This window comes from Mustela lutreola, chromosome 11, assembly GCF_030435805.1.
Source record: "Mustela lutreola isolate mMusLut2 chromosome 11, mMusLut2.pri, whole genome shotgun sequence".
NCBI classification, from domain to species: Eukaryota; Metazoa; Chordata; class Mammalia; order Carnivora; family Mustelidae; genus Mustela; species Mustela lutreola.
In genome coordinates, this window is record NC_081300.1 from 64,441,713 (window position 1) to 64,452,557 (window position 10,845).

Genomic DNA, 10,845 nt, shown 5'->3' on the forward strand with positions numbered 1-10,845 from the left:
CCTGGGACATCCGGGCCTCCGGGAGGCAGGGCTGGCTGGTCCCCTCTGGTGACCAGAGTATCTCTCCTGGCGGCGCCCACTGCAGAGCCCCGCTCTGGCCACCCCATGCTGGGGCTCAGTCCCTCTTCATTGCTTCTGCCCACCCCACACCTAAGCAGGGGTTCCCGGACGGACAGTGTGTGCGCATTCCAGGGAGATGGAAAAGGGATCTCACGGAAGCCATTACTGCGTGCAGTGTGTCCATGCTATACTTATGACTTGACCTCTGGATAAAATCTGTGAGAGTGTGAGTGAGTCTGCGTGTGTGTGTGTGTGTGTGAAAGAGAAAGAGAGAGATGACTCCCATGAGGTGCTGAACAAGGTGCTTTAAACACTGTTTTTAGAATTGTATCATGATTCCCGAACTTGAACATGGGCTTCCTGCTAAACTACACCTGTTTCCTCCCCTGTGGCCACCCCTGCCCCCAGGCTGCTCAGAACAGCAGCACCAGTCCGAGCCCCGAATGCTGGCGGCTCCCACTCCCCTGGCGTCCTTGGTCCTCCATGGCCTCTCCAGTCCCAGGGGAGATGCTCCGCAGAACCAGTCGCCCTCTGAGAAGGAAGGCAGGAGCAGGTGCACCCCATCCGGGGCCCCAGGGGAAGACCAGGCTTGCAGCTGTGAGGGAAGACGGTTGAGCTGTGGATGCCAACCACAGCAGGGCAGTTGGCCAATGGCCCGCTGGGAGAGAGCCCCCCGGAGTAACAGCCATGGGCCTTGGAGAGAAGGTTCAGGCAGAGGACCAGGCCACTTGGGCCACAGAACACTGGGATACCCACTGCCAGCAAGAAAGACCAGGGTACCCACTGTATCTCCTCCAGGGATCTCCAGGCTGCAGGTCCTTTGACCCTGAAGGCAAATGAGGCCAGGGACAGGTCAGGTGGGCTCTGAGGCCCCCTGGGGGCAGAGACCTGGCCCCAAGTCATGCTGGCCCCTGCTGCTGCTGGGCTTGGCTGTGGGTGCCCAGGGCCGGCTGCCCCCCAAGACAGTAGCCCCACCGAACAGCACCCCAGAGCCCAGAGCCCCAGCAGGAAGCAGCTCTCGGAGCCTGTGGGACAGGTAAGGGACTGAGTGAGTCATGGGGGTGCGGGAGGAGAGCGTCTTTGCTGCCAGAACTGGGCCTGGGACACTGAGCCACTATGAGGGGGACAAGAAAGACAAGGGAAAAAAATCAGTGAGAAGAGAGGCAGCCTGGACAGACCCTGGCTTTATTTAAAGTGTTGACATTTTGTCCAGGGTATACTTGTTTGCTTTTTTTTTTTTTTTACTATTGCATTAAAATATTATTTATCTGACTTACTGCACTTTCTGGCACTCCAAAATTTTGCACCTAAGGCTAGCGGCTCACTCACCTCACCTTGGTCTTCTGGGTAGGGAAGAAACAGGAGGCAGGGGCAGGATATCCATGTGGGTGGTGGGTGCTGTGGCTGGGCCAGGGTGCCCAGGCCACCTCCTTTATGCTGATGAGTCACCTCCTTGCCCTTCTCCTGCTGGGCAGGGGTCACCCCCTGGAGCACTAGGGTGCAGGCTTCCTACCTCAGAGTGGGCCTTCCCTGCTGTCCCCAGGTCACTGGACCCTCTGCCAAGCATCTTCAACCAGAGCCACCTCCTGCAACCCACCCCCTAAGAACTCGAGCCACCCAGGGTGCAAGCTCCTCCATGGGAAAGGCCCCCACAAGGGTCTTTTGGGGAGCCACGGTCAGCCCCCACTTGCTGATTGAACCCAGCCCCCGCCTCTCATGTATGGGTGGGAAGTCCCTGGGCAAAGTGCCAAGTGTCTGGGTCCGTTCATGATAATGGGTGACACAACAGCACCTTCACTGTGGGCACTAATCCCTTTAGGGGCAGAATGTCCCTGAACAGCCCCACAAGGCACAGCCCACTGTCATCCCCATTTTACAGATGAGGATGGAGGTCCAGAGAGCTGAGGGGATCTGCTCAGTGTCATATAGCTGGTGCAGACTCCAACACTCATAACCAATGGCCTGCAGCTGTTCCCACCCCGATCTCCTAACTTGGGGGTGCTGACAGGTCTGCTCCTCGCAGCCTCAGCTGCCTACCCTGCAAAGCAATGGGTCCCAATTGGGTGAGGGCCTTGTAGTCTGACGCCCACCCTAGGGATGCTGGTGTCGTTGTGGTGAAGGGCTAGAACAGGATGAGATGCGTCTGTTCTGTACTGGCAGGCCAGCCATGGAGGGTGGGTCAGCACCTGTGGGGGTCGGGCAAGGACTGGTATCTCAGCGTCCGGCAGGGTCCAGGGAAACACGGAGAGAGAGATGGAGCCCCATGCAGGGTCAGGCCTTGTGCTGGGGCTGGGATACCAGGGGAGGAAGGTTTGGCCCCAGCTCAAGGTCCCTCGGGAGAGGGGCAGGTGAAACAGTAACCACACCTAAGGACAGTGGCAAAGGGGTATGGGTACAGAATGCCCGAAAAGCTGTCAGTGGTCTGCAGGGCTGGAAGGAGTGGGTACTGGGGCCAAGATGGTCTGAGAAAAGGCCAAACAGGTGACCAGCGCCTGACCTGGCGGACCCACCTCGAAGGACAGATTTCATCTGGGGCATCCTGGGGAATGTTTGCAAGGAAAGGACATGACCAGACTTGGGTGATTGAGGGTGGGAATCCAGGGCTAGAAAGACTTGGATAGGTGTGTGGCGGGTTCCCTGGCAAAGTGCCCGGATCCTTGGAGATTGAGGAGGTGGGAGTAACAGGAAAGGGAGGAGCCAGGATGCCCCCACCCCGGGTTTTTTGCTAGCCAGTTAAAGGAACGCTGCGACACACCAGTGTGTCCTGTATCTTAACAAAATGGTCCAAGAGAAGGGGTGCCTGCAAGGCCTTGGTCTCGCCCAAGGACGTCCACTCACTTTCCTGACACTCAGGGCCAGTGGATATAGAGAGAATGGGGCCCAAACAAGGAGCTCACATGCCGTCTTGAGGACAGACCGATAGACCATTTTCGAGCAGTAAGGTGGGAGGAGGGAAATGACCCAGCTGGTTTCACAGACAAAACGCTGTTGGCTGGTGATGGGATGTCTCCAGGCAAAGGAAGTAGCCAAGGCTGAGGGGAGAGTGAGGTGCGAAGGCCACGTCAGAGACTGGGGGAGGGAAGAGGGAGACTGGTGGCAGACTGCAGGGGCTTTCACGCACTGCTGCTTTTTCCTGAGATCCTTGAGGGACTTACTCGTGGGGACTCTCAGAGTCAGATCTGTGTCTTGGGAAAATGGCTGCGGATTTTTTGACGGCAGATTAGAGCTGTAGAGAGAGGGCTGTCCACACAATGACCAAGCTCACCTGTGAAACTGGCAAGTGAATTTAAAGTGATGACGCCAGAGGGTTGACGGAGAAGGACTGGGCATTCTCATGGATGGTCAGTGGGAGACGAAATTCTTGGAACAATGACACCATGTGTCAAAATTCATAAAAACCTGCGTTCCTTTTAACCAAGTAATTCCACTCCTAGAAATTTATCTTGAGGAAATAATGAGAATTTGAGCTAAATATTGTATGTGTGTTCAGAGGAAAAAGTAGAAACACCCTCAAAGTCCAACGATAAGAGAAGGTAAAATTAACTATGGCATATCATGGAAGAGAATAATAAATGATATATAGAGATACAGATATATAGAGATAGAGACATAGAGATATGTATTTGGTGGCTATAATAACATATTAAAGATTTCTATTTTTATTTTGCTTTAATTTATACAGAGTAAAATTCCCTCTTTTTGGTATAGTAGCTGTAAATTTTAATAAAATCATAGAGTCATGTAACTAGCACCACAATCAAGATAGAGAACATTTCCATCACCCCCCAAAATTTCCTTGTTTCCCTTTGGTAATCAGTCCCTTTCTGGGCCCCAACCATGGCATCCACTGATCTCTCTGTGACCCTATAGTTTTGCCTTTTCCAAACTATCATATACATGGAATAGTACAGTATATAACCTTTTCATAAATTAAACTTTTTATTTTTAAATCATTGTAGATTCACATATAGTTGTAAGAAACAACACAAGGGCCCCAGGTCCCCTTCACCTGGTTTCCCCCAAAGCCACCCAGGTGTCCCAGTTCTCTCTGTGTTTTCTATTTGTCAGTCTGGTAAACATTTCTCAAAGCTGTTAAACTTCGAAGAAGCAGCTTTTGATTATACTGGTTCTCTTTATTGTTTTTTTACTCTCTAATTCATTTATTTCTACTCTAATCATTATTATTTCCTTCCTTCTGCTAGCTTTGGAATTAACTTGTTCTTCTTTTTCTATTTCCTTAAGGTAGACTTAAGCTATTGGTTTGAAATCTTACTTCTTCTTCTTTTTTTTTTTTAAGGTTTTTAAATTTGGGGTGCCTGGATGGCTCAGTGGGTTTTACCCTGCCTTCGGCTCTGGTCATGATCCCAGGGACCTGGGATGGAGCCTCACATCGGGCTCTCTGCTCAGCAGGGAGCCTGCTTCCCGCTCTCTCTCTCTGCCTGCCTCTCTGCCTACCTGTGATCTCTGTCTGTCAAATTAAAAAAAAAAAACTTTGAATTTTTCATGAAGTCCAACTTGTCTAGTTTTCCTTTGTTGCCTGTGCCTTCAGTGTCTTATCCAAGAAATCACTGCCAATCCAATGTTGTAAAACTTTTGGCCTATATTTTCTTCTAAGAGTGTCTTTGTTTTAGCTCTTATATTTATGTCTTGCATTCATTTTGAGTTCATTTTTGTCTATGATGTTAAGTAAGAGTCCAACTTAATTCTTCTGCATGTGAATATCTATGTTTCCCAGTACCATTTGTTGAAAAGACTGTCCTTCCCCCATTGAATGGTCTTGGCACCCTTGTCAAAAATCATCATTTGAGGGGCGCCTGGGTGGCTCAGTGGGTTGGGCTGCTGCCTTCGGCTCGGGTCATGATTTCAGAGTCCTGGGATCGAGTCCCGCATCGGGCTCTCTGCTCAGCGGGGAGCCTGCTTCCCTCTCTCTCTCTGCCTGCCTCTCCATCTACTTGTGATTTCTCTCTGTCAAATAAATAAATAAAATCTTAAAAAAAAAAATCATCATTTGATTTTATGCATAAGAGTTTATTTCTGGGCTCTCTGTTCTGTTTATTCCATTGGTTTGTATTTATGTCAATACCACACTTTCTTGATTGTTGTAGATTTATAGTAAGTCTCAAAGTCTTATACTGTCATTTCTCCGACTTTGCTCTTTCCTTTCAAAATTGTGTTAGCTATCTGAGTCCTTTGTCCCTCTATAGAAACTTTAGAATCAGTTTGCCAATATCAACAAACTAATTTGCTGGGAATTTGATTAGGATTGCATTGAAGCTACAGATCTGGCCTGAGGGTTGAGCAGTGAGAGCACTCATAGTCACATGTGACAAGATGAAGACAGAAAAAGAGCTGGGTTGGGGGAACAGTGGTCAGTCTCATTTGGGTATGGTAAATTTGAGATTCCTGTTGAACATACAGCTGGAGATGGTCAGTAGCAATTTAGGAAGAGTCAAGGAGAGGGTTTGGAGCTGAAATAGACTCGAGCCTCACCCAATGGGCAGTAGTGGGAATCCACAATGTAGGAAGATGGCAAAGAAGGAGGATCCAGGGTGCTGGTCAGGGAGTCAGCTGCCATGCATGGGCAGGAGTGAAAGGGAGGTTAGGGGAGGAGAATGGGAGGTCTCAGGTACCAACAGGAAGAGGGTCACTGAAAAGAGAGGCTGACTCTATGTTGCATCCTGTAAAGACATAATGTACAGCAGGAATTGGGAAAATACCAGGAAGAGGGCCTTGTTGGCCTTGACCTGAGAATTTTCAGGGAGAGATGAAGATGAAAGCCAGGGAGGCCCTCCATGTCTCAGGATATGAAACAGTGCCTGGAGCTACTGTTGGATGGATAGATGGTAAGTGGATGGTTGGTTGGAAGGATGATAGATGGATGAACACATGGATAGGTGGACAGAAAAACAGCGGTCTGAGAGATCAGAGAAAAAACTTCATCAAAGAAGTGGGACTGCATTGTGCCTTGATGTGTAGAGAAAAAGTGGGGGGTCTTCACATGGGAGAATTATGAGTCAGGAATGTCCCAGTCCCAGACCAACCAGTAGGCCCAGAGAGGAAGCCACCTGGCTGGACCATGGGAAATTGTATTTTGAGAGGAACCCTTGGAAGCTCTATGTGAGGCTCAGCGCTTTACTGAACACCTACTCCATGCAGTGTCACCATCAGCCCTGAGGATTAGGAGATGACCAGGACAGCCTTGGAAAGGGGAGAAATATACAAGACATGGGCAGCGTCTACCTCAATCAGTGGGTTGGGTATGGGGACACCTCTGGGCTATGGGGTCATCCAGGTGTGTCACAGCCTCTAGGAGGCTGACTTCCCAGCCCCACTACTACAGCTTTATGCCCATCACAGGTTCCTATTCTGGCCCGGGCCCCACGGGGCAGGCCCCAGGTGCTGGCCTGGTGGATTTTGGCCTGAAAATCAGTCACCCTGGTATGTTTTCAGTGACGGAACCCAGCTCACCGTCCTAGGTAAGTGGCTCTCACCACATTTCTCAACCTGTCACACCCCTCTGTTGTCCTGGGAAAGTTAGTTTTCTTTGGGGGCTGCTTCCTGTCCACTCTCCCAACCTTAAAGACAGAGCCCCTAGCAGATCTGTGGGATCTGGGGGAAGTGGATTGGCCTGAGGGAACCAACAGGAAGGACCCAATGGTACAAACATTTATCTTTAGAATCTGACAGTTGAATGTGTTCAGATTGCAGGGGCCTATGCCGGGGTTGGGGGGGGTATCCAAAAATGGATGTTCCTTCCCTTCTTCCAGGGCAGACAGCTGTGTGGGGTCTGAGGCAGGTTCTGACTAGGGGTCCTGGGGCAGCCTTACATAGAGTCCCTTCAGGTCTTGGCCAAGGGCTTAATAACATCCAGGCTAGGAGGGCCACACAGGAGGCTGGGGACATGGCTGGGGCTTGTGAACCCAGCCTCTGGGGACACAGAGGGGAAGTCTGAGGGAAAGCCCATGGGAGGGGGACAGAACAGACTGGTTTGCTCTAGGCTGAAGTGCTGAGAACCTCTGCTAGGGCACGAGGACACAGGCACAGAGACAAGAGTGATGCAGGCCAAGGGTGACCAGAAATACAGCCATCCTAAGACATTGGTCAGAAAGGAGCAGGTCCCATGGGGCAGAGCCTTACCAGTTCCTGGAGCCCCATAACCCCCAGGTGTCTCACCTGTCCAAGGGCTGGCCTCCTGCTGGAAGGCAGGGACAGAGCCTTTCCTGAGAGTGACGGGGTCTCCATGCCCCACTGGGCGCAGGCTTGGGACCTCCCCACACACTGTCAGAGCTGTCCTGGCAGGCTGGATAGGGGACTCCAGTTCACAGGGCAAGTACCTGGATCTGGAAGAATGAAGTGGGCCAGATGCTGGCCTGAGGAAGAAACTGAGGCCACAGAATCACTTCTCACGCATCTGGGAGAGGTGACATGGCAGAGCTGCTGGGAGCCTCGGGGGCTGCTTGCTGTCCAGGGCTGGAGTTGAAAGGAGGGTCTCCTGGTAAACAAGCATGGACACCATGGGAACAGTCACAGAGGCTGTAGGTAAGGGAAGGGCGGCCCAACACTTTGACTCTGCCTGCATCTTTCACTCTCCCTTCTGTCCACATAGGTCAGCCCAAGTCTACACCCTCGGTCACGCTCTTCCTGACATTCTCTGAGATCATGGCCAACAAGGCCACCCTGGTATGCCTCATCAGTGACTTCTACCCTAGCAGCATGACAGTGGCCTGGAAGGCAGATGGCAGCCCCGTCACCCAAGGCGTGGAGACCACTAAGCCCTCCAAACAGAGCAACAACAAGTACGCGGCCAGCAGCTACCTGAGCCTGTCGCCTGACAAGTGGCAATCTCACAGCAGCTTCAGCTGCCTGGTCACGCACGAGGGCAAAACCGTGGAGAAGAAGGTGGTCCCCTCACAGTGCTCTTAGGTCCCCGACACCCTCCCCCACCCAGCGGGGCCTGGAGCAACAAGACCTCCAGGACGATCTACCCTCACCAGGGTCATCCCAGCCCTTCTCCCTGTATCTAGTCAACACTCAATAAAATGCTCTTTATTCAATCAGAAATCGTGTTCTCAGCTCATTGCGTTTCAAACACATTGTGTACTCAAATGTGAACATTTCATCCTGTTGGGAAAGGAGTCAAGAGGCATTGTCAGGTTTCTGGAAGGGCAAGTTTCACTCTCACCCAGAATTGCCAGAGAATATTCCAGAACAGGAGATACCGACAGCAGAACCCAGATAGGCCTTCCTCCACCATGTCTCCATGCTTACTTTTCTTGCATGGACCACATCGGTCACCACCAGTACCAGAAGCCCATCGCTTCTGGTTCCCTGTGGACTCCTGGATAACGTGTGAGCTCCACCCTCGATCTAGGGCCTCACCATCAGGGACTAGCTCTTTCTGAGATGTCCACTCTCCTTTCTTTATGCCCCCCCCTCATTGCCATGTTTTGGCTGGTTATCTACTCTGTATAGATATTCCCTATTGTCAGCCTAGAGCATTCACCCTTCCTTAAGTTACCCCCTGCTCCTGCCTCCCCAGGAACACTGTCCTGTGCTCCTCCCACAGACGTCTCTGTCGCACTCAGTACTGGACCCTCAGTCCCTGGACCCTAGTCACTCAATCCCACACTGCCACTGAGGACTGCTCCTCCTCCCACATGTGTCATCGGGTTCCAGCGTGTATTCAGGGTTCCTGGGAAGCAGGGACCCTTTAGAGTCCAATCCACCACTGACCCCACCACAAGCACTAAACCAAAATGTCCATGGGTAGTCACTGGGGCCAGGAGTTCAATGACAAGCTTACATTCTGGAGTATGTGCTGGACAACTGTGAGCCATGAGCCAGCTCACATTAGGAGTTGGCAATGGGCTCTGAGAACCAGGAAGACTGCTGTGCTAGGAGCTAGCTCAGGAGCTTGGGTCCCGGCTCCGTGTCCCACAGACTGGACACGTGCACATGCACGGTCAGGTCACATGCACATGCTAGTACACACGCATGTCTGCTATTGCACACATGGCCAGATTGGGCACGTGTCTAGGATGTGTGGTGGCATCCAGAAGCCTCCATGGGCCTCCGCTCAGCCAAGGTCACAGGCCCCATCATGTCTGTGTTGGAAACAGGTCTGTCGGTTCTGCCGGGTAGCATTCCCCAAGCAAGCTGAGCCACACACAGAGCTCCTTCCAGGAAGCTACCTAGGATGGGGTATGTCACTCAGACACTCCCCACTGCCCCTCCATGGCTTGGGATGGGGGGAAGCTCACCCTCCCCACCAAGGACCTGAAGATGCGAGTGGGGAGAGAGCCCCCTCTCAAGCTCCCATGACCCAGACCAGCCCCCACAAGGAGGAGGCTGGATCTTGAGCTTCCCTAGCATCTGCAGGTGGGCCTGGGTTTGGCGGGGCGGCTGTGTGCGGGCGACAGAGGGTTTGTGCTCCGGGCTATGTCACCATGTGATGTGTTCAGTGGAGGGACCCAGGTGACTGTGCTGTCTCTCTCTTTGAGAACCAAAGTGAAATTTGGACTTGAATTTCTCTCCTTTCCATTCAGTCTAGGACTGGGATCTGAATGCTCTGGCATTCTGGAAAGTTCACTTTTTGTCTGGCCATCTCACCACCTATAGCCTATTCCCGCTCTGCAGCACCTGGTGGGGACAGGATGGGCCAGTTCCCGTGACCCCTTCCTGCCCTCGTCGCTGGGACTCAGATCTGCTTCTCCAGTTGACCACCCCTGCTGGCCTCTGGGATAGAAGGAATCTTCAGTTTTCCTTATGGGGTAGTTTCAATCTTACCCAGAATAGCCAAAAGAATATAGAAGACAGACCAGCAGGACAGGACAGCCCACCCTCTGCTCCTTCCCTATGTTTACCATTCTTGTGTGGACCATGTCCTACCCCAAGCAGTCTCTGGGCTAATGGCTAAGCTCCTCCCTGGAATCCTGGGATCTCACTGGCTGGGAAGGGAGGAGAGCCTGAAAGACAGACACCATGTTAAAGACAGAAGGACCAAGCTGGACAGACAGAATCCCTGCAGGAAGATACTAGGGAGAGTTACCTGGGGGAGATCTCAGGCAGACCAATGCTGGAGGACAGACGGATTTCTCAAGGAGCTCTAAGGTCTTAAGGCTGATGCAAACCAGGAAAAGGACAGCTCAGGGCTGGGATGCCTCAGGGTTGGGATAAGGACAGCTGAACCTGCAGAAGGACAGAGACTAAAGAGAGGGTGCCAGGGCTTCCCCGACTGAGGCATTGGAATGCTCCCATGGAGCATGTCCACTCTTTCTGCTAATTCCTTTGGGTCTCATACTTGATTAGCAGCCTCTCCAGGATTCTCAGGGTGACGTGCATGAGATCAAGGTAGGAAAGTAGCCCAAGAGGAGCAGCCCACACTCTCCTTGGGGCGTCTCTCGGGATAGGAGGAGTCTGGTCACCAGAACCTCTGTCTCTCTGTCCTCTCCTTCCACCATTCCTCCTCCAGCACAGAACCGTGCCCATTCCCAGCTATCTCTCTGGTCGGAGAGGCCATGGCTGTGACCTCCAGATAAGCTCTTCCTCCCTGACCTTGTGGGGACCCTCCACACCCTGGTGTCCTCTCTTTCCTCAGCCTGGAAACCCTACTCTGACCTGGGCCCCCTCTGCTCCTGGCCCTTGTCCCCTTATGCCCTCCTCCCCCCACCCCATCCAGCTCTGCTTCTCTTCACTTCATCCCCTCCTTGTCGCTCCCTCAAGCTGGACCACCCATAGGGTCCAGGACACTCCAGTAGCTCGGTTTCACAGGCTCTTGAATCTGGG

The 10,845-nt window shown here is 52.3% G+C and overlaps 1 protein-coding gene across 1 annotated transcript; it reads left to right on the forward strand.

Annotated features, from left to right (window-relative positions):
• The first annotated feature begins 513 nt into the window (after positions 1 to 513).
• LOC131811485 (immunoglobulin lambda-like polypeptide 5) lies at positions 514 to 8,121 on the forward strand. The gene is made up of 3 exons (XM_059140095.1): positions 514 to 1,096; positions 6,418 to 6,536; positions 7,667 to 8,121. Exons 1-3 carry the CDS (start codon positions 897 to 899, stop codon positions 7,981 to 7,983), a joined length of 636 nt encoding a protein of 211 aa, XP_058996078.1. The 5' UTR covers positions 514 to 896; the 3' UTR covers positions 7,984 to 8,121.
• Positions 8,122 to 10,845: the final 2,724 nt, after the last annotated feature.